Raw genomic sequence first — 25,247 nt, 5'->3', positions numbered from 1 at the left:
AGTGGGTCTTTTTCTGCGACAGTTGCAGCTGCCTTAGAATTTGAAGCCTGTTATATATATGGCTTTAGAAGAATATATAAGATATGTACATGGCCAGTATCATGTCCTACCAAATGAGGCGGGTAATTACTTATTATTAGGTTACTCTTGAGTAGCAGTTTCCTGAAGTACTGACATGTAGCAGAATATTGCACAAATAAGTAAGTATTGAATTAATAGGTTACATCTACATGCAGATAAACATCTAGTTGTGAGCCGTGGCATGTACGCAATTACAAACTAAATGCTTGATGCATTGTCGATAAGAAAAAAATTTACATTTCAACTGACTAAGCTTGGTACATGTTATTTTAATAGCTGCCTAAAGAAAAATATCCCACAAAAAATGTGTAAGGTTGCTCAATGTAATATTTAATGCTTCCACAGCAACTTAGAAAAAGTTTCTTCTCTAAGTTGATTATAAAATCAATGAAAAGATAAAGACTACCATGACATCTAGTTTGAATTAGAATAAGATATTTTGAATAAATGGAAAACAGTCGACTGTCTTTCAAACAGCTGTAAATAGAGTAAAGAGGTTTGTGAGATCAAAGATATACAGCCTCTACATGGGGGCTGTATATCATTGGTGAGATCAATGATATACAGCCCCCCCCCCCCAGATATACAGCTGTATATCATTGGTGAGATGCATAATCATTGTTAACAATATCACTTAAATAGGAGTTGTTTTCTCGATGTAAATAATCCATCTATGAATCAATAAACAAAAAAACAATTCTTCACATACCCTAACTGACAATTCTCATTATTTTCATGTTAGTTTAATATGTAATTGTTACAGGCTTTAGTGCATTTTTGTAATTTATTAAAAATATCAGACTCGGTTTTTAATCTGATTGGAACTGGCCTGGGACCGAGTAGTTTTAGTAAAAACCGTTTCAACTTGCGAAAATTTCACGTTGATAAACGATTGACTGGCCAACTTTGGTTTTAAGTACGTACTGGGTGGAGAAAACGTACATGCACGTACAGACCTGCCAACCCAAGAGTGGGGCAATGCGTGAGATTTGGTTTTGGGGCAATTGATGTATCAATGATAGTATATATAAAATTGTGGAAATTGGGGCAAAAGTCTCACGCATTTTCATTTTTTCTTTGGGGTGATTGCGTGAGTCTCACGCCCAATGCGTGAGAGTTGGCAGGTATGTGCACGTACCGTAGCTTTTACATAGAAATGGACGAGTTGTTTGAGCATGTTTATGCCGTCGTAAAACAAACGTAAAAAGGGACGAGCTCTCTGGTTTTCGAATAAATGTACGTACTGTATTCGAATTCGATATCGTTTAAATTAGTGCGCTGTTCCGGAAATACGTGAAGCAGACTTGCAAGCCGATCGTGGGAGACGAGGCGGCATTGAGCTTCCCTGTGCTACTAACGTTAGTTTGACACTGCGATGATAACTATTTAGCAACATTATATATGCTCCAGGACGATGATTTGTAAGGTATACTTTGCACCGGCTAAATTCAAGTTTTTTTATCTGTTCTCAAGAGAACCTAACAATGGAGGTCTTTTGAAATACTAAGAAAACGCTCTACTATTTTATAAACTTCTGCAAAAATTTTTTTCGGGTTATTCAGAAATAAAACAGACTAGTCAGTACTCAGTAGTTACCTGGAAAGCCATGTCGGTTTCACCGTTCGCAATATCGAAATCCTGAACAAGAATATTTATGATCGCTGGTGATAGCAGCCAGTAGTTGAGCGGACATAACTGGATAGGTAACTTAGGCTCCGATCTCTTAGAGTTGGGAGTAAATTGATCAAAAATTGTTGTAGATACTGCATTAGTTGTTCGTACTCGCTTTCCATCGGACAGTATTTTGCTCAGCGTGAAAATTAATTTAAATTTTCGAAAGTATTGTTGAATAGACATGTATCCATGTAGCAGGCACTATCAGTATTTCTGACCTAACTTATCAAAAGAAAGTCACTTATACTTTAACTTTTCAAAACAGTGCATAAAAACCTTTACTTGATGCATTATACTGGAGTTGTAGTGGAATAAGTTGCACAAGTCACCAACTTCAGTTTTGCCTCAGTAACAGACCTGCCAACCCTGGAGTGGGGGAAAGGAGTGAGAGTCTATTTTGGGGGCAATTAAAACACAATGATTTGATAAGTGGGATAAATTCTTATAGCGTATAAAAACACCACAGCGAAAGATAATACCTATAACTCCATATGGAAACCACATTTCGTGAAGTTATTGATAGATGAAAATGCCACAAATAGGTTTATACCTAGTTGTTTATTAGTAGTAAGTATATGATTACTACTTGAAGATTGGGGCAAAAAAAACAGGTTTGCTCGGGTAAAAGGGGCAATTGCGTGACACGGGCGTGAGATGCGTGAGGCATGAGGCAATTGCGTGAGTCTCACACCCACTGCGTGAGAGTTGGCAGGTATGCTCAGTAAACATGAACCTCATATATTTGCCTTAACTGAAACCAAACTAATCTTTCAATTTCTGACCAAGAGTTATGTTCAGTACACACTACATTGTCATGTTAGGAGCACCAATTTCACTTTAGGGGTGGTGATGTCGTAATCGGCGCCTTAGACTTTGCTCAAGTTATGCTGCTATACACCTATAATCACTTAACTGGTGAGTTACCACCAGTCCACATCAAGGTCTTTGGGTTTGCTCTCTTCTTTACTGCATATTATCAAAAGCTCTCCTTTAAAAATGTTGATTTTATTTCTTGGTACCAGAAATGACAACTTGCCAACAATGTGATTATAGTGAATTTTATTCTATCAACTGGTTCCCAAAAAGCATCAAAAAAAATCAGGACAAGTATATCCACACATCTTTTTTAGAGTTGGATAAGCTGTCAGAGTTGCACTGGTATGTGGCATCTCCAATCCATCGTCCGGGCAGCACACTCAACTTTTTTTGTCCAACTTGGATGTACTCAAACCTCCAATATTACCTAGTTTTTGTAATCATAACTTAAAGGTTGACTTGCAACAAAATTCACATTACAGTTATTTGATATCAAAAGATTCATCATGTTTTACTCGGTTGTGTTGTAGGTGCAAAATATATGGGAATGTGATTAAAAGCTCTTGCAAGCTAAAAAACGAACAGTTAATCGCAGCCACACGAGACAGCCGTAGTTTGGATTCTCTTTCCAAAACGGCTCAAATGGGACGTAGTTGTTACAGGATGGTTTGTGTTTACACTTTCATGCAACCTCATTCATTGAACTATTTTCACAAATATGTTTCACGCATTCAATAAAACCAGGTCTATTGTTCTTACGCGTCTGTTTTATCGTCATTGTAATGCTGTCACTTTTAGCACTGATATCTTATAACTTACCATAAAAATTTGTTAAACTTTTTCACCTTAGTTTGAATTGTCATATCATTGAACATATCATTGTCAGATAATCATGACGAACCTGTTGGTCACCTGTGATAATCGAAAAGTGCTGCAAAAATTATTTGCGAAGTATTGGGTCACATGATCAGATTACGACTTGATGATTAGACCAAGCCGAAACAAAACTGTAAAATAGCGAGCATCTATATTTGAGGGTCTTCGGTAAAACCCGAAGTGTTTGTCATAAACTAGTGCTACGATAAGTTTTATATTGAGTTTTTATTGGCCTTTCAATTCCCGTGAGAACATCACGTGACAAGACAATAACCAAACTGTAATGATTACGTCAGATAAATAAACAGATTCCAATCTACAGCGGCTTTTTTTGGAGCTTTTAAGAGCTTGTAATCACATTTTCACATATTTGGCACCTACAACACAACAGAGTAAGACATGGTGAATCTTTTGATACCAAATAACTGTGATGTGAATTTTGTTGCAAGTCAACCTTTAAACATACTTACCTAACATACTTAAACACAATTACCTATTTGTTGCTCACACAACAACAATAGTACAAATTCCTACTTGTTATATCACAAAGCTAACATCCTTGACACTTGGTCAACTACCAGGAGCTTTAAATCACAGTGAAAAAAATGGCATATTCAGGACGTAACTCTTCCAGTTAACCCTGTTTGGAGCTTGTTTCAAACTCAGTTTTAAAAACAGGATATGCTAACATTCCTCAAGCATCGTGCAAATTCAAGGCTAACAGAGAATATATAAGAAAGCCATAGGCAGAGACGTTACTGCCTTGCCTACCTCAGCCGCCTTACAGAGTTTAGCAAAATTAATTTTACCCACCAGTCTAAACACTAACATTTTGATCCACCATGATTGTAATGCATTCATTATCCAATATACAGTCAAACATGGATAACTCGAACTTCAAGGGACCAAGCAAAAGTGTTCGAATTATCAGAGCATTCAAGTTATCAGAGCACTGTCACAAGTCCATGTATTTACTTATTTATTAGTAGATACATGTACATATGCAAACTATAATATAAATCAAAAGCACAAATGGCTTGTTTCGAATTAAATGCTTCTAATGTAAAGTTTAAAACGTTTTTATCAAAAAGTATAGAGATTTTTCTATCACTTGAGATTGGTTTGTTGTTTGAGGTGATGTTATTGCCAGGACGTTTTTTAGATTGATATTGGCAAAACTTGATCGTTGTTGAAATGCTCAAAAGAAAAGACATCTTTTTCTTTTGAGCGTTTTACCCACGATCAATTTTGCCGAGTTTTCTTGAAGTTTATGCAACTTCAAGAAAAAGTTACCAAAGAAAAATCCCTTACTTTACCTGGGATTCGTTAAGAGCAACACTCCGAGGCAGTTCAATTAAAAGTTTTACGAGGTTTAACGGTACATTGTATATCACTCACGCTTTTTGAATGGATACTTATTGAATGTACACACGTATTCTGTGTTTAGGTCAAACGATGAATAGTTTTTTAGCTATGACAACGTATACGTTTAATAAAAACAATTTTAAGACGTTTTAAACATTCAACACTCCGACGTTGATTCAACACGGAATCAACGTCGGAAAACTATTCGTCACGGGCTAGCCGGGTCACGCACTCAAGGATTTTCGCCACGCACATACAAAACAACATGCTGTTTTTGTTTTGTATGTGCGTGGCGAAAATCCTTGCGCGCGTGACCCGGCAAGCCCATGCTATTAATCGTATAGCAGTATAAATCAAATTTGACCAAACCTTTAGAAAAGTCGTTGACAAAATTATTTTGCCGATGGTGGTAATAACAACGCTTATGAATTACGAAAAGATGAGGTTTACCTCTATGGCTTTGAATAAAGTGATTTTCTAAAGCGATAACAACCGTTTCGGTAGCCGTTGGGCAAAAAACAGTTCGAATTAACAGTGTTGAGTTCGAGTTATCTATAGCAATTTATCATTACGTGGGAACGGACCAAAGAAACCGTTCGAATTAACCATGTTTTCGAGCTATCCGTGGCCGAGTTATCCATGTTTGACTGTATTTGTAATATACTTGAGCCAGGTCACCCTTAACCTCATTCAAATTATCTCCAGGCAATGAGGCAACAGCAAATTACAGTGAATTTTCATAGGAATATAACTCGGAATTGTTTTATGTGTTCACTGCATTTTAATCACATGGCATAAGCGAGATTAAGTGTAATTGTTATATAAAACATTTTCTGCAATGGCTCAATTTCACAAACAGCTTATACTAATCAATCATAACACGCAATCTAACTGAACTGAATTTCTGTAGAAGTTTATTCTTAAATCATACAATTGTTTGTTGCCATAGTAACAATGGTTATATCTGTGAGCATTGTAAAAGTCAATAAAATTCTAAATTAATTGGTTTATTCTTTTTATTGAACTTAAACATTTCAAACTATGTTATTATAAAAAGTTATATTAACTATGCATAAGGAGCTGTCTTAATACCATACTCACGTTCTATATCTGTTTCATCAAGCAATGGCAAAAGAAGCGAATCTAAATACTATTTTAGTGCCAATTTCAAAATAAACAAGATGATTTTAAAGTTCGCAACTTCTTAAATAAATTCTTAAATTTACGTCACAGATGAATCGTTTATGGAGTTTTCATTCATTTTACATGTCAGGTTGGTATGCGTGGAAACAATGCAGGACTGCTTGTGTGGATCGTTCTCCTTCCAGTGATATTTGCAACTGACTACGTCATTTTTACTGGTCAAGAATTTGAACAGACGTTCACAGAAATACAGTATTCTGCAAGCCAGGCATCTATAAGGGTTTACTTAAACAATGATCTGATGGTGCCTAATGGAATGCAAACCTTCAATGGTAAGCATCCAATGTATTTGTAATGTTAGTCTTATTATTAGCTGATCAATTGTATAAATTTAAGATTCTTACTTTTGTTGAACGTTAATTGAAGAACTCTACCAGGTTAAAGTCATTTTCTAATATATTATAAGCTTCTTAGCCATTGCCATCAGAGCTGTACAAAACTTGACACTTGACTGGTTATGTATTAAATAAATATAATTAATAATTAAAGATCCTTAAAGGTTGACTTGCAACAAAATTCACATTACCGTTATTTGATATGAAAAGATTCACCATGTCTTACTCTGTTGTGTTGTAGGTGCAAAATATGTGGAAAGGTGGTTACAAGCTCTTAAAAGCTCAAAAACGAACAGAAAATCGCAGCCACACGAGACCGCCGTAGTTTGGATTCCCTTTCCAAAACGGCTCAAATGTGATGTAGTTGTGAGAGATGGTTTCTGTTTACACTTTCATGCAACTTTATTCGTCGAAATATTTTCACAAATATACTTCACGCATTCAATAAAACCATGTCTATATTGTCTGGTAATCATGACGAGCCTGTCGGTCACTTGTGATAATCGAAAAGTGCTGCAAAAATTATTTGCGAAGTATTGGGTCACATGATCAGATTACGACTTGCCGATTAGACCAGGCCGAAACAAAACTGTAAAGTAGCGAGCATCTATATTTGATACGGGGTCTTCGGTAAAACCCGAAGTGTTTGTCATAAACTAGTACTACGATAAGTTTTATATTGAGCTTTGTATTTGCCTTTCAATTCATGTGAGAACATACGTGACAAGACGATAACCAAATTTCGTGGTTACGTCATCGAAATAAAGAGATTCCAATCTACGGCGGCTTTTCGTTTTTGAGCTTTTAAGAGCTTGTAATCACATTTCTGTCTCGTCAAACACACATAAATCTAGAAATACCATTGTTTAAATCAAAAGCTGGTCAATGTTGTTTGGATTATCAGGAGTCATTGCTATGGAATCTACTACCGGTTACACTGCGTAAAATTGTAAATGCTAATTCTTTCAAAAATGAACTGAAGCGCTACCTCAGACAACCAGACGACTAAACCAACGAGACATACTTCTGCTGACTCTACTTTCAGGTTCCGCGCCTTGATTAGCCTTGCTATTGCGCTCAGGGACCTCATCATCACCTTCCCTGGAGTGACATTTTTTTTCTATTTCTCTTGTCTTTTTATACTGTTAGATACACTCTTCATGTTATTTTTTGTGGTTATATTATAGATGAAAATAAACAAACAAACATTTCCACATATTTGGCACTTACAACACAACAGAGTAAGACATGGTGAATCTTTTGATACCAAATAACTGTAATGTGAATTTTGTTGCAAGTCAACCTTTAAAGATGAGCTTACACCAAGTTTTGTAGATTTTATCAAAAAGTATCAGTATTTTTCTATCATATGCGATTGTTTTTGGTATTTGAGGTAATATGATTGCCAGGATGCTTCAAGAATGAAATCAATAAAACTTGATGAAAACTTAAAATGCTCAGATCATTCAAAAGTGCAATTATTACATCTATAATTGCAAAGCGACTAACAGCATAGAGACGCATAATGCTTTAACTTGAACGTAATAGCCGACAGCAACTATCACAATGATAGCAACTAGGGATGTCATTTCGCACGCATTTTTCTTTCAAGCGTTTTAATAGCGATGAACCTCAAACACTAAAAACAGTCGTAAGTGGTAGAAAGATACCGATACTTGCTGACAAAATCTACAAAAATTTTTGTAAGTTCATTTTTAATGATAGACTTACTTTTAATCATATTTATTTAATACAGAAACTGAAGAATCTATGAAAAATTTGTGTACGTTCATCTTCAAGTAATAATTAAATATTATTTATTATATTATTATAATATTATTATTTCTATGCCTATATTTTTAAATGTCTATTCTATTATGATGATTATTGGTTAATAAAAATTTTTGTATGCTTGTAAATTGCTGCAGTTGCATAAATGTGGTCAACATACGGTTGTGTAAAGTTGTGATATAGTGAATATTTTATAAAAAAAATTGAAACATGGTTTTGCTTCTATTTTTGTTCAAGAAGTAACAATTATTTGAGGCATCGCAAGTTGTCAGATTAATTAAAAACTATTTAGTCAAATCTTATCCGGTGTCGATATTGTTGGGCTCAGCAAATTGTCTGATAATACTAGCTTTATTTAGTCTGATCAGGTCTTGAAACTTAATCTTGACTTGAGAGCAATATTGCCTTTTTTTTAAACTTGCACGAGTTATAACTTTTCTGTCGCAGGTGGCTGGTATGTGGAGGAGTCACAAGCTAATGGTAACAGCACAGTTATTCTTAAAAATGATGGGGTTTTCTATGAAAAACCAAACTTCACAGTAATTGTTAACTATGCTACTCTCTCACAAGAGCGACTGTCTTTCTATGTGTTGAATGCCTCTGCTACGAGTGACTTCACCCTTTCAACTGATCCCAGTGAGTGTATTGTCTCTAAAATCCTAAGGTACTGTCAACTTGCTGAGATTTAGACTCATCCACTATTGGTTGACTCGTTCTAGAAGTTCTAGATTTTTCTAGAAGTTTGTTTTGGTCATTGTTTGAAAAAATTTGTTACTGGACAAATGCCGTCTAGACAATCATTACAGGGTAAAATCGTCTTGGCAAAGTCATGTTGATATTTGAAGTTGTGATTCTTTCATTTCTAGTCTCATTGCTTAGTTAGCCCCTTTGCTGCCGGAATCATTGGCTGACACTTCAAGGTCAAGCTATTGCTCTTTCACCGTCTCATCATGGCAACAGTCTGCATGACATCGCAGCTTTCCGACTTAATATTTTAATTCTGATGTATTGAAAGCCAGTCCAAACTTCAGATAAATGTCCATAAACACGTCAAAACTCCTTAGTAGCTCATATGCATCTGGAAAAACATTCTAACAGTGTTTGGTCAAATAAAAACATGTCTGTGTTTTTTACTCTTTTTTATAGAATTTTTTCGACTCTCGATTGAAATTAATTTTAAGAAGCTGACCTTCTCTTAAACCGATGAGTTTCATGAATTTTATTTCTAGTTTTTGATTAAGAAGACTGAGGCTATGATTCCTAGAAAGATCATCCGGGTTTGGCTAAAATTATATTCACAGAGCCAAGAATCAGCTTTAAGGTTGCATATTTTTATGGAGTGAATGTCTCATAGCTCTATTGACTTGGTCCCCTTGCAGTTTGATCAACTGTCAATATTACTAGAGTACATAGTTACCATTTACTAAAATTGTTACGACATCAGACTTGTTCATAATGGCTGTAATCGCATTGTGGTTGTGTTTGAGCAGTTTGTAAAAAGGTATAGATTAAACTCGAATAACATATTAGGTGGTCATTAAATCTATTTCATGTTTATGACCACCTAGTAGAATTTATTATAAATCCAATGGCGTCACAAATGCATGAAATATGTTTGCGTTTAAGTGATTTGTAAATTACTTGCAATTGTAAAATATGTTTTTCAATCAAATTAGAGGTATGCAATTTGGCTTCCATGATGGGAAAGTTAGTCGTTTGTATATATTATAAATTTGTTATGACATTCTATATACAGTATATATAAATCTCAGTGTTTGTTGGTCTGCCTGTCCGTGTGTCCAGTTTTAGCAACAAAGTTTTAGCAAGAAAAATTCCACTTCGCACTGGATTTGAATGTTGAACCTGCAGTTGTGCAGACAGACATTTATCCAATACACTACGCCGCTCAACTGACTATACTATGGAATCAATTATGCACATACTCATTACATATGCCAATCTTTCATGGCTTCATGCTAGACATTTCAGCTAGCATTATGCTAGAATTGTCGGCCAAAAGAAAAATGCTTAAACTCACATAGCCAACAAGACTATTGCACCCGGTATAGAGCTGTAGTAGGCGCTTGAGCCACACAGTATGAATTAAACAGAAATAAAAACAGTACACAGAAATAAACACCTTCATTTAAAAGACAGAATAGTAGATGTTGTATATGTTGATTAAAATTATATTTTTTGTGCAAAAACTTTTTTATTATACATGCACCGGGCATTCGGGTAGTATGGCAGCAGTTGATGGCAGTCGATTAGCTTCCCATCACACCAATGTAATAGAACCCCAGTATGACTATCTATCTTATCTATGAGTAACTGATTGCATTAACTCACTTACTTAACACTATCTATTCAGTGCCTTTGCAAGTCATGTAGGTATGGAATTGCTTTAAATAATAAGCATATATTAGAGTAATAAACTATAATCATCATTTCTTTAATATGAACAATAATTACTATCTTAACTGTGGAAATTCATGATCATTGTTTAACCATTCTCATGGCTGATGTTATTGATCTAGTCAATCACTACGATTGACTAGCACAAAGAAAGGGCATGGCCTAAACGCTCCTTGTTGGTACTAGAAACGCTCGTGTTGTTGAAGGCACTGTTATCACTCTAAGAGAAGATAACTCTATGGGTACAGCAGAGAATACAATTGAACATACATGTACATGTAACTCTAAAGTATTGTACTCAACTGACATGAGAACACAACTCAAAAGTTATAATGCATTTTCTATAGCTGAATAATTATGCATGTTATAGTTAGTATGTCATTATTGGTTCCGATGCATTTTTTCCACTATTTTGCATTGTCCATATTCCCAACTACATAGTCTGCAATAAAAAACAACCACTGACATTTTAGAAGCGGAGTCGTTCACTCTCTGGTGTAAGTATTACATGGGTCAAGGAGAGACATTAGAGGACATGTTTTGGGCAATCCACACAGGAACTAGCCGTGATTCCTACCTGCCCATTAACTCGAGCAGGAATGAGGATGTAGTGGTGACAAGTTATGATGAGCTCACCTCCACGATAACTCTCACAGCTTCCGCTACAGGTAAGTTGATCATTTTTTCGTTGAAGTCAAGTTTACAATGTCTTCCAGCATTAAACAATTAGCCCACAAGAAATTTTTTACATTTGTGTAGTATATTGTCAGATAAAATAGTACAAGCATAATTTTTCAGTAATTACAGTAAACTGGTACCCTGTTCTTTGGTGTGCCGGGAGAGTTCATCGACTATAAGTATCTTCACAATTATTTCAAGATTCAGCAAGGTGGCCAGAGTGATGCAGATGGGAGTGTGACAGGCTGCTAAGCTGAATGTCTAGGTTTGAATTTTGTGTGATGTAATATTTTTTCCCTCACATTCAACCGTTGCCTCGGATGGGCACGGCTCTTATTATAGTGAAAACTAGCTGAATATCCAACGCTGCATAGGTAATAAAATAATTACCCAATGAAATTGAGTAACTTACCTCGTAAGCTTGTAGTCTAACTCTTCACTAAAATATTAGCCGTGTTTGAAACCAGCTTAATAATCGTAACGTTACGCGCAATGATCAATCGTGTTAATTAATAAACCTAAGTGCTATAAGCGCTTAGATTTATATTATAGCGAATATTTTAACTGATGCAATGAATGTCATTACAATCATCCATCACCATGGTCAGTTGAACGATCGTAGTGTAGTGAAGTAGATCACTGATCTTTAATCCTGAGGTTTCCGAGATCAAATCCTCTGCTGAGTAGATTTTTCATTGCTAGATATTTAAATTGTTATAACTTGACATGTGGACAAACAGAAGACCAATAGAAGACTAACAAAAGACAACTTTGAGATTTATATATAATTATGGATTGAGATTATACTAAAAATTGGAATCATAGTGGAATTTTACCAAGTGTCATACAAAGTTCATAACTGAATATTATATGTGATATTTATATTTCTCATAGCAGGAATAGAAGACATAACATTGGCCGTGCAACCTTTTGCTGTCTCATCATTTTTACTGCATTCTACCTTATTTATCACCCTAATCACAAGCTAGAATAGGGGTGTCCAAACTTTTTAGAAGTCAAGCAGGCAGGTGTGCCAGAAGTTTTACGCTTGTATAACTACAGTACCTGTATTTTCATATAAAACAATAGTGACACAGGTAATGAACACCAACAATGAGTATATTTTACTTTCAAACAGAATATAAATTATCATAAATGGTGCATATATACTAAAATACATCAAGCATGTTATTATACATAGTTTACATACACATTAATGTAGTGCACACAAGGTACGGACTTAGACCAAAACTCTAATGACTAGGATGAAATTGGGTTTGAGTACTCAATCCAGTCTAAACTTCAGATAAATGTCCATAAACACGTCAAAACTCCCTAGTAGCTCATATGCATCTGGAAAAAAACATTCTAACAGTGTTTTGTCAAATAAAAACATGCGACTTTTTTTCATAGAATATTTCTTCGACTCTCGATTGAAATTAATTTTAAGAAGCTGACCTTCTCTTAAACCGATGAGTTTAATGAATTTTATTTCTAGTTTTTGACTAAGAAAACTGAGGCTATTATTCCTAGAAAGATCATTCGAGTTTGGCTAAAATTATATTCATAGAGCCAAGAATCAGCTTTAAGGTTGCATATTTTTATGGAGTGAATGTCTCGTAGCTCTATTGACTTGGTCTCCTTGCAGTTTGATCAACTGTCAACATTACTAAAGTAGTTGCCATTTACTGAAATTGTTATGACATCAGACGTGTTCATAATTGCTGTAATTGCAGTGCGGTTGTGTTTGAGCAGTTTGTAAAAGAGTATGTATATTAACCTCGATGGAACCAGACAACAAAATGTTTTTGTTGTCAGGTTCTATCTGAGTTCATGCTAATCTCATTGATTGATAAAGGTTGTCTTCCATGAGAACAGAACATCGCTTAGATTTGATTAGGTTCATATTGGAAAATGCAGCCTGTCATAGATATCTTTATGAGAATATTGTTCACAGCCCACAAGTGTTAGCTGAGTCATGCTAGGATACAATGCATTTGTTGCAGCTTCAGTCCAAAACTCTGGGGTCAAGACATTCTCTGTAGCTTGCGGGTCACATAGTTCCATCTGCATGGCAGCCACTGGGAAGTCAATAAAAAGTTTACCTTTGACCAATGCCCAATCATCAGTTATTCTAGCAATCAAAGGCGCTTTTATAGGCTGAGTCAACCTTGCTATTTTATCACTCACCGAAACGCCTTGAAAACTCCTGACTCGGGTTGGAGTAGCGGTCACAGTAACGCTGGACAGTTTTGTCCTCCCTTTCATCTTGCAGTAACTTGAAGCAAGGAAAGTGCAGCATATCTGCTCAGATGTCACTTTTGAATAATGATAGCTGCACACCAAATAACTTCACAGCTGAAGGAAGGTCAACTATTGATTTGTCCATCCCTTGCAGTTTGACATTGAGTGTGTTGAGATGCCTGCCCTTTTCAACCAGGAAAACCATACCAGGGGTCTTCACTTTTTAGCATGTTAACAAACATCTCAGAGCTTCAGTCACATGTTTCAAGAAACACAAGCAAGTCTTTTCATGACTGTCATATTCTGCTGAGAGCATTTCCTTTACTGAGCCAACTACGCATTGTTGTGGGTGAGAAGCTCATCATACTGGGCATCAATATCTCTTAGAAACTGTCTCAATTTCCTGTGACGAAGTGCTGATTTGCTCTTGAGGTAGTTGATCATCTTCATTGCATCTGTCATCAACATGAGGAAATCTCTACTGAGCTTGCCACACTGCAGTGTTTGACGAATTATGCATTGGAAGACTAGCAGTTTTGGCTGAGTCGGTTTTAATTGCCCTAACAGTCCCACTTCTTGCCAGTCATTGCTGGTGCCCCATAAGTGGCAACAGAAACACAATTAGTAAGAAACAGTCCTGCTTCTCTTAGTTTCTCCAATGTAACTGTATGTATTGTAGATCCTGTTGTATCTCCTTCAATGTCAACAAGAGTTGACAGTTCCTCTACAAATCTTTCTCCGATAAAGTATCTTAAAACAAGGGTCTTGCAAATATTGGAAACAAAAACAATATTTTACAAACATTTAACATATGCAGCTGTCTCTATTTAATGCATTTTGATATTTTGCATTTCACAACCATGTCCATAAATATTGCAGCAAAATTTTGTTTGTCTGTAACAAATCATGAAAATAAAAAATATTTACCTGATAACTATGGCTAGTTATGCCACTTCCAACATATCTATTGACTCAACTAGGACTAATGAATACCATTGTGCAGTTCAACATATGCATGTGCTACACACACTTTTGCATGTAGTTGCCTTACTAGGTCATCAGCTAATTCATCTATGCCCCTTTCACATGTTGGCTGAGATAAGGTCTGATTGCAGCTTGTCAACAATGTCTTTTTTGTCCGGAAACACTGTCTTTGCAACTTACAACATGCAAGACTTTACTAGACCAGCATGACTGTGTGGTGCCATAGCTTCTGCAAGCAACCGGACACACGAAACGAAGACTGTAGCTTTCTTCTCCAGTGAAGTGAAGTTTTGTAACATCGCAGACGCTGACATAATTGTCATTCATTCTCAAACTTTATCTTTTCTTTCTTAAAAACCTAGTAGAAACATGATCAAACTTCTCTCTGTACTTAGCATTGTGGTCCCTGAATGTTAGTTGCCTTGATAACAGCAACTGTATCATGGCATATTAATCACTGAGGTTTAATATAACCCAGTATAAAAAAAACCCCATCATCCAGGCATCATCAAATATTTGAATAGTAGACTGTAAATTCTGATTATTTTCTGGGCTAGCCATTATCAATATGTCCATTTTACAGATTAATTAAAATCTATGAAACACAACCGAGTTTTCAGCATATTTATAGGTAGGTCACAGGAGGGTTACTAGCCAATGAAATGCCGTTGAAATTACTTGTATAAGAACATTACTAAATGTGTCATGCAGGAAGAGGTGATGTAACTGTATAACTGCAATGTATAACTGTAGATTTGGTGAAAACATTATAACATGTGATGCAGAATTTTTGAATGCTTACAATAATTATGCAGCACATAACTTATACAGAACAAATCCAGTGGGTTTCACCTGCGAAAATTAGTGCAATCAAATGGTCCATTCCAAATAGGCAAGTGGGCCACATTTGGCCCACAAACTATATGTTGGCCACCCCTGAACTAGAAATGTTTATATTCTTGAATTTTAAAACTAGTTTTTATTTTGAAGGTAATTTAAATTTTATATCATTTAAGAGTATTTTAATTTACTTGGCATTTTTTGAGGTGGAAAGAAACTAATCCAGGAGCTCAGATTATTGACCTACAAGAGGCAGACTGCCATTTCATGTCTTCATATAACTTTCATCCTGAAACTAGCATAGCTGATGCTGTTTACCGATTGTAGGACTTTCCTAAGCTTGGTTTGTAACGGCTAGTGAATTATCATATCATAGTTAAATATATTTAAGCTCAAATTCTTTGCCAATTTTGGCGATTCAACCGTTTTTCGTTGTTATTTCTGGCGAATTATTATTAGTTTCATTAGATGATAAATTGAATTGGTCTCTTATTTTCGCCAATAATTTAGTAGTATACGCTTTTGGAAACCTCTATTGCTTGATAAATGCTGAAGCAAGATTTTTTGGTCGTGAAGAGCTCAGTGAGTCCTCACTCTGAAAATGCTGTTGGTATGTATATACATGTAATACTTCATATGAGACCAAAAACCTTTTTTGAAACTGTTTGGACAATCTTACTAAAATGGTCACCTAGTCTTATCTGAAAAATTGAAGCTTGAACTAGATGGTCACTTTTGTCTCTTAAACTTCCTCCTTCCATACAGGTATTACAGCATAGCTTTTTTAAGATTAAGGCCATTCTATATTTATAGCCTTATGTTATTTTAGAGGACAGCAAGAGGTACACTCATGGCATCCCTGCATCCCTCTCGGCACACTCCGGTAATTATATCAGACTAATTACTCTCTGTTTCTTGTAAAGTAGTTAGATCCCCCTCTTCCTATATATCTCCATTGTTTATCATTCTTTGTATCGTTCATGCAATGCATTACAGTGTAAGGATTGCGCACAGGTTTATACATGTACAAATTAATGTTGCTTTTCGTCTTTGTTTGCTTTTAGAATTTTGCCAGTATTTGTTCAAGCAGACTTATAGTAGTATGATGATATTGCTTAGAGAAGTTAATGCTTGATATCTAAAAAAATTATATCGGTACTTTTATAATGCGGTTCGTCAACTAATTATGTAGCATAAGAGCTGTTTCATATGGAGTTATCTGAGCTTTCATTTTTCATCGGCTAATCGGAACCAGTGTCCTTGCAAAAAGTAAAATTCTACATAGTAGAAACTAATTTGTAAAGTATGAGTCATGATTTTAAGACCGGAATACTTAAACTGCTTTGTAAACTTATTATATTTATTGCATGAATTTGATATATATTATAATAAGAAGATAAATCCAAATGTTCTTGATTGACTCTCAGTTTATAATTCAACTTCAATCTCAATATTTTGAGCCTGAAACATACGACTGTACACGACATACGATTCACCATGTAGATGCAGGCACCACATTCTACAGGCAAGACTAGTGTCAGATATTATTGAGTAATTACCTCATATTTAAAATTGTACCAATAAGAAATAGTTATTATAGGATACAGTCATACCTTGGCATACTAGCTTCATGCATTCCGGGATAGATCTCATATGTCAATTATCTCATACCTCTAAGCAATAGTTCTTATATAAAATAACGAAATATAAATTGATCCACTCTAGTGCTGCACAATATCTTTGCATGTACATTTGATTATTTGGTCTCTAAATATATCGAATATTGAAAAATATCAAACATTGGAGTTGTCTTCTATCGATATATAGTGTTAGGCTCTAACATGAACGATATGAAAGAATATTGGTTAAAGGTTGACTTGCAACAAAATTCACATGGCAGTTATTTGGTATCAAAAGATTCACCATGTCTTACTCTGCTGTGTTGTAGGTGCAAAATATGTGGAAATGTGATTACAAGCTCTTAAAAGCTCAAAAACAAACAGTTAATCGCCGCCATCACGAACTGCAGTAGATTGAAATCAGTTTATTTCTTTGACGTAGTCATTACATTTGGTTGTTGTTCTGTCACGTGATGTTCTTACGTAAATTGAAAGGCCAATAAAAGGCTCAATATAAAACTTCTCGTAGCACTAGCATATGACAAACACTTCGGGTTTTACCGGTGACCCCGTATCAAATATAGATGCTCGCTACTTTACAGTTTACTTTACAGATTACTAGTCGTAATCTGATCATGTGACCCATACTTCCTGCCAAACAGTGCGAATAATTTCTGCAGCATTTTTTGATTATCACAAGTGACCAACAGGCTCGTCATGTTTATCAGAGAATGATATGCACTGCTTCGAGCTAAGGTTAAAAAATTAAACGAATATTTACAGTGGGTTTTGAGATATCAGTGCTCAAAATGACAGCATTACAATTATGATGAAATAGATGCGTAAGAACAATAGACATGGTTTTATTGAATGCGTGAAGTATATTTGTGAACATATTTCGACGAATGAGGTTGCATGAAAGTGTAAACAGAAGCCATCTTGTACAACTACGTCCCATTTGAGCCGTGTTGGAAAGAGATTCTAATCTACGGCGGTCTCGTGATGGCGGCGATTAACTGTTCGTTTTGAACTTTTAAGAGCTTGTAATCAAATTTTCACGTATTTTGCACCTACAACACAACAGAGTGAGACATGGTGAATCTTTTGATACTACATGTAAATAACTGTAATGTGAATTTTGTTGCAAGTCAACCTTTAATATCGGTTGAAAAACAGGAGTTGTCCCCTCTTTACAATGAGGAGAGTGGACAAATCCAGTAATAAATGAATGATATAGCGATAAAATATCAGCTTCGATATTCATATCGATTTAAAAACTGACCAAATATAAAATCATCCACTGAAATATATCGTCACATCGAATGATATCGTTTTATCGTGCAGCACTAATCCGCTCCCACCCTTTGAAAAAAGCATCTAAAACAGGAATTGACAGGAAAAATGCGCTTTTCATCATTACAATTCACCTATGCTCACAAAGTTACAAATATCTATTCAGTGGTATGATTTGCAATAAAATGTAACGATGTTAGGTCTGAGAGAGATTTCACGGCAACAGTATGCTTCACTTTTGTGACGTTACGTATCATAACATAAACTTTGAATTTAGCTTGAATGATTTTGGCTTACCACAAAAACTTAAAAAGAATTTTCAATTTTGCACCAAACTTAATATAAAACATCTATTTGAACGCCATGGCGCTCTATTTTTCAATCCTTTCTCCATTGTGGCGGTCAAATAGAGGTGGCGTTCAAATAGAGACTGGCATTGTATTAATTTTCAAATAGCTTGTCAGAATTAATTAACCCTTGTTAATTAATTTAACCCTTTTACGGGCGAAGCGAATGTCACTTATCTTTTGCACTCTTCTTCGAGTGAAGCAATGTTAATCCTTTTCAATGCAATGCTATAACTTACCCTACAGGATGAAAATATTCAATGGTTGTAAAAATTCGCGATTTCGCGAACAATCAACTCCGCGAATTATTGAATTCCGTGAAAAATTAGTTCTCTTTTTAATCACAAGAGAGAATAACTGCTGCCTCAAAATTAAAAACTAGCCGCTAGGCATAAATACTAAACGTAGTTGAGTTCCAAAACCTTTTTAAAACCATTGCTGGGGTTTTGAGTTAACCCCATTGCTATTGCATCACATTTCTTTACAAAATTATTCAAGGTTGTCACAAGATATGCAGAATAGCGTCATTGCAAAAATAGCCGCTAGGCAGAAGTACTAAACGTAGCTGAGTTCCAAAACTTCTTTAAAATCATTGCCGTGGCTTCAAGTTTTATTGCCATTGCATCGAACATCTTTACAAAATTTTTCAAGGTTTTCACAAGATATGCAGCATGGCTTAGTCATCGCAAAAATCTCTCCTACGTTCTTTTGACATTGAAATCAACTCCATCAATCTCTATACCGTAGTTGAGGACGATAATGATTCTGATCTGCACATTATGGTATGTATTTGGTTTGCAATGCAGATGCGTTTTTCCATAATTAACTGTGTTAGTTAATTCTTTTTTTTAAAACTGATCGCTTTCATTAAATACTTCAGCTATTGTTTTTGTACTTCCTTAACATTTATTAATATTTTTTCGTTTTTGTGTTTACTGCAGATTGCAAATAAATATAACTTATTCCGATTACGAAAACTAGAGACAAGTAGTAATATTCATTAAGGCAGGAATATTGGCAGAGAAGCAACCAGTCAGCCTAGACCCCTTCATCAACAACAACTCCTTGATATCGCTGCAGCAAACATGATTATATTATATATTTCATGTATATTATATTTATAATAATTATAATATTATAATTTATTACAAACTTGAGTGTACAAATAAAATATTTCAAATACAAATAATATTTTGCAAACGATGAATAGAGTAAATATAAACAGTTTAGCCCAAATGGCGGTTGTCTAGCAATAAAATTAAACTGGTACTCTTGATAAGTGAATACTAGCGTGTAATGGTGCTCCCTGACTAGTTCTTTTAGTAATAGCAGCTCTATATCGCTGTCACTGTCTTGGGTAGATGTTAAAGGCGATTCTCTCGCTACTACATGGCTGGTAAGGAATTCATCATCAGAACGCTCCTCGTGGCTTACTATTGCAAAGTTCTGCCGGTTGGCCAAAAATTTGTCGTAAAGACGTTTTTTTTACTTTTTTAAAACAGATATATTCTTCTCGTTAGCAGCTGCGGTCACTTCTACCTAATTTCAAGACCTCCCTGAATGATTGGTGATCTTCTAAGAATGACATCTACCATCCTTGCAGTCATGGTGCCTACGTGTATGATGAAAAATCTCTCTCACACTAAAACAAATAACAAAGCGGTAGGGATGGAAAAAATAAATATTGCATTTTACCGAAAAACTAAAGTAAAATTCAACTAATTTAGTAAATTGTTTTGAAAAAACTCATTACTTACCTCAAGTTGTTGGTTCATCAAAGGCCTCCAATTCTATGAAGATTCGTGAAAACCTCTGAACGCAGCAAAAAATTTATAGCTTCGCACGATCGACCCGTAGTTGTAAGCTAAATAGAAACCGGAACACGCAATGTGCGCATGTGTAGGGTTAACTCTATTGCTAGACGCAATAAAGTTAACTCTTCATAGAGAGTGACAATGTTCAGCCGCGAATAAATTAATCCACGAATATGCATGAAATGGCAATTTTCGCGAAATATAACTCCGCGAATAAATTCATCATGTAGGGTACCTCCAACTTGACGTAGATGTTAAAATAAATACATGTTTGCGTTGGGAATCCGAGAAATATCTCTACCAGTTGATACCTATTGCTTGCAATTAATCTGTGATATTATAGCCTGTGCCCTGCTGTGCAGTTTATTGGAGTTTGTTTGCAATGCTTTATTTAGTTCTAAATTTAAAGGCATATTTTATTTAATAACTACATGTATATTTAACAATGTTGCATAAAAGCTCATTGCATTCATTGATATGTTTGCTAGAGTTTGCAGCAAAAACTAGCTTTTCATGTGCAATAGTAGAGGAGTTATGAGCGTCGATCCATTGTAAGCCGAGTTAAGATAAATGTAAGCATATCAAATAATATACTATAAATCTGCAATTTGTAAATTATATAATAATAATCTATCAATGCTACAAATATATATTCAAGAACAAGCGGCATGAACGAACCATACTAATGCATACAGAAACGAAAATTAACATTCTTGAAACAAAATTATTCGCATCGTTTGCTCGCCCAGTTGCGTTCTGATTGTTTCGATAAAACGAACATCTTCTGGATGTCCAATATCTTCCACAATGTCTTGCCTCAAATCATCTTCTGCACTGCTGAACTAATCGGTATTAGCGGTCAAACAAATTTCTAGCAGAGCAAAACTTTTAGTCTAAACCTAGTTGTTCATATACCATCGTAAATGTAAACCGTTTTTTATATGAACTGTACAGTTAATTATTGCTATGGCATTGATTTCAATGTTGTAATGAAAAAGGCTTTGGAGTTGGAAAAAGGACTTCGGTACGAATGGAAACAATAAAAGAATTAATTGTTATTGGTGTAACCGAGTAATTAATAGTACCATTTTGTGGACACTTTTCTACTGATCACTTGCTATTATGGGTTCGTAAAGATCAAAGAATATCAAAGTGGCAGTCAAAATGAAATGGGGTTCAATTGAAGGGTGGCGCTCTATTTTTCAACCTTTCTCCTATAGTGGTGGTCAAATAGGGGTGGTGTTCAAGTAGGGGTTTTACGGTAATTCTATTTTTGTCTTCATTTAAAAGTTTGTGTTATCTTTCAGCTTGGCTCTTTCTACCTCACTTTTACTTTTAATCGGCCTCTCTAACGCTATTTTAAGCCAACTCAACGAGGAATTTCACTGATGCTGATTTTGTGCTCGGTCACCCAATACATCGGCCGCATCGAGAGCTAACTTGTATCTCGAATTTTTCTCTTATCTCAAGGCAAAAACTTGCTAAAAATTTGTTCATGTCTCAAAATTTTCTTATGTTCGGGCAGTCGTATGTCGATGTATGACTTTAATTGCCTTCTTACAGTCCTTCGCAAACTAGTGGAAAACATCTGTGATAAAACTAAGTTTATTTTGTCATTTGTTACTGACCATGTGGTGCTTTTATTATGAAAACATTTTATCTCTCAGGTCTCTATGGCTGTCATATCCAGCTGCAAACTGAATCAATGCGTTCGTTGCACGCTACCATTCCTGTTAAGATATATTCCAAGCCTACAGTGACTGTGCATACCGTTGGTGCAATCCAGTATCTTTCTGGGGACAAAGTCGATGTAGTATGTCTAGTTGATGGCTACCCGGTCCCCAGCCTTTTCTGGGCTTTCTCTCGTCATCGAAAGTCTCAGCCGGTATCAGTGATTGGCTCTTCTCCATTTCGTAAGGATTCTTCTCTCACTCCAAGTATCGTGCATAAATATTACTGTTAGTGGAAATCATGGCTCTGCGCTGTATAGGTAGTTTCATGACAAAAATCACCTCTCCAGCACTTTGACCTTGGTTGGCAAAGTTGATGTTACCGTTTCAGCATCAATTGTTGAAAATAGGTTTTTAGCATGCATGTCTTGTTGTAGCATTAAACCATAACTGTCACATATAACTTTTATCGAAGTATTTAGGTAAATCAGCCACGCCGATTCCGATTTTGTACTCAAAATAAAGATTGGTCCACTAACCTTCAAAGTCATTTAAGCTTTTTTAAAGCGTTTCAATATCCATTTTGAAAGCAACACAGTCGGCATTACAAGCTCCGCCCATAAATATGTGACGAAACCTAGCTTTTGCAGGAACGGAAGTTAGGAATGTTTAGTCTGATTAGGAAGAATAGAGATGGGTGTCTTAAAACCCATTATTATCTAAATCCAGCCTGTAAAATAATCGCAGTCTTTTATGAAAGGTATATAAACTATTTAAAATTGCTCGTAGCTTGTTACATGATGTTTAAATAGGCTGGACGCTGAAAAAAATGAGCTCAAAAAGCGTGGTTTTATCACAAGCTGGCGTTGTTATCGCGCTTTTTTAAATATGCAATGTTAAATAGCTACTCTACTTTTTAGAAAAGACTGAGATTATTTTTAAGGCTGAATTTAGAGATTAATGGATTTTAAAACACCCATCTCTATTATTCTAAATCGGTCTAAACATCCCTACGTAACTTAAAACTGCGTAACTGCGAAATCAGCGTGTCTGACTCACCTAGTAAATACGATAAAAGTTGTATGTGACAGTTATGGTTTAAGTAGGAAGCATGAACTAGTTTTTTTATTCACAACCAGATGTCATGAGATTATGTTTTTAGAATTGAAAGGTTGACTGAACCTAAGTTATTGAATATTATGTACCCAATATTTGGTATATTCTCCTTAATAATTGTCTGAGGTCAAGGTCATATGTAATTGTATAATGGTGCGTTTACACTGGCCGACACCGACTCCGATTAGGTGCCAATACCCCGACTCAGACAGGTACCTCCGACATTTCACGTATGGGTGCCGACACCGACTCCCACTTTACATTGCAACGATCAAACGATTTTTGTCGGTACCAACAGCCAATCACAGCGTTTCGCCGTTCTGACCTTCACCCGACCACGCGAAGACGAGTACACATAAAAATCAACGTGCTTGATGTGGAAAATTATATACTAGTACTACACTACTACTACTGCTCCTACTACTACTGCTAGAAGCAACTACTGAATGCCAAGCAATGAATGAATGATGAGGCAATGAAAATCCAAGCAAAGAACTGTACGTACAGTTCTTTCGTCCGAGTAATTACAATAAATAAAATGAATAATGAAGAAGATTGAATGGTGAATGTATATTTGTGGTAGTAGTAGTGTGATGGACGTCGGGCCAACACTTTACACTTCTTGTAATTATTTGTTTGTATATATTTTATATGTCTGTAAATATTTTATTATATGAGTTGTCCTTTTTATTCTCTCTTTATTGCCTTTTTATTGTTGGCCTTGTTACTCGTTATGCTATCAATTGTCGTCGTTTATGTTGTCATATCAACGCACTAGCGGGCCTAATTATTGGCCATTTAAACATTGCTAGCCGGTGTTCTCACTCGGTCCCGTTAGCCGGAACGGGCAATTTTATTGTATATAAGGGAGCAACGCTCACTTAGTAGACAGAGCAAATGGCCGTACGCTCCTCAGCTAGTGAATTTCCTTCGCTAATAAAACATTGAATGAAATCACACGCAATTTATTTCTGTATGACAATCTAAATCGTGCCAAGTAAGGGCCGGCAAATTTCTTTACAGTTGTATTTACAGTAGTACTAGTAGTAGAACTAGTAGTAGTCGTACAACTGGCTATTCACTTTTAATTAATTTAAATTAAAGAAAAAAACTTGATTTTTTGGTACTCTCGCGTTCACATCGTTGCTAGCCATGCTGGTTCACTATTAAAAAGAGAACGAGGGAAAGTTTAATGACAGTCTTCTAGCCTCTCATTAAACCTAGCCCTTTCGTTTCATAAACTTAGCACTGTCATTAAAGCCTAGGCTCATTTAACCAGAGGCTCCTAGCTTCTGATTGGCTGATGAGCGTCCGACTTGTCGGTGCAACCGGGCACTGCTGGGTAGCTCCGACACCGACTTTCAGATCGGTGCCGACACCGATTTTTCTGTTCACACCTACCGACACCGACTCATCAAATTTGTCTGTGCACGACAAAATCGGTGACAAAATCGGCCAGTGTAAACGCACCATAACTACAGGGCTGTAATTTACTCAGACAGTTCATGTGGTTTACTTATATCAGGGAAAGGCTGGACACAATATGTATGCATAGCATATTCAGTATGCAATTATCTCTGCTGATAATGTTTGCAGAAGATGTTGAGCATGACGGAGATAAATATGCTATCCTCATGGACAGCAGGGTCGGAGTGAATGGCTATAACGCACGTGTGCGATCTTCCCTTACTGTAAGAGATTTAAGCAGCACTGACGATCGTGGCATCTACCGCTGCCAAGCTGAGAATGCACTTGGCAAGGATCAGTCAGGCTACTATCTTAGGATACGATACAAATACGCGTTTGTTGTTCCTATGAGTGGCATCGTTGGATCGCTTCTTTTGTTAGGCGCCTGCATTGTCTTTGGAGAGAAACTGAACACGAAGCATCCTGCGCTGCCCAAAGCAGATATGAAAGAAGATGCGCTGACTCTCATTGCTGGTCCTCGGTCTCACCATTCATGTAAGAATGATGAAGAGGCTATTCCAGAGCGACAAACCGTCATTTAAGGAGCACAGAAAAAACAGCATTGCTGTTATGGAACTTTACAGTTTGATAAAGAAGTTTCATGTTAGAATTAGCGCAT

General features: G+C 35.9%; 1 protein-coding gene across 1 annotated transcript; it reads left to right on the top strand.

The window, feature by feature from the left end:
• Positions 1–1,392: 1,392 nt before the first annotated feature.
• LOC137391269 (neuroplastin-like) lies at positions 1,393–25,192 on the top strand. Its single transcript, XM_068077684.1, has 7 exons — positions 1,393–1,507; positions 6,086–6,287; positions 8,589–8,777; positions 11,030–11,224; positions 16,132–16,185; positions 22,043–22,288; positions 24,758–25,192. The coding sequence occupies exons 1-7, from the start codon at positions 1,496–1,498 to the stop codon at positions 25,168–25,170; spliced, it is 1,311 nt and encodes a 436-aa protein (XP_067933785.1). The 5' UTR covers positions 1,393–1,495; the 3' UTR covers positions 25,171–25,192.
• Positions 25,193–25,247: the final 55 nt, after the last annotated feature.

Source organism: Watersipora subatra, chromosome 3 (assembly GCF_963576615.1).
Source record: "Watersipora subatra chromosome 3, tzWatSuba1.1, whole genome shotgun sequence".
NCBI lineage: Eukaryota > Metazoa > Bryozoa > Gymnolaemata > Cheilostomatida > Watersiporidae > Watersipora > Watersipora subatra.
The sequence above is the reverse complement of the archived record's forward strand: the minus strand, read 5'-3'. Positions and strand labels throughout refer to the sequence as shown.

Coding starts and splice junctions, on each gene's coding strand:
- LOC137391269 (XM_068077684.1), top strand. Junction 8,778..11,029: donor CACCCTTTCAACTGATCCCA/GTGAGTGTATTG, acceptor CTGACATTTTAG/AAGCGGAGTCGTTCACTCTC. Junction 16,186..22,042: donor ATCCCTCTCGGCACACTCCG/GTAATTATATCA, acceptor TTTATCTCTCAG/GTCTCTATGGCTGTCATATC.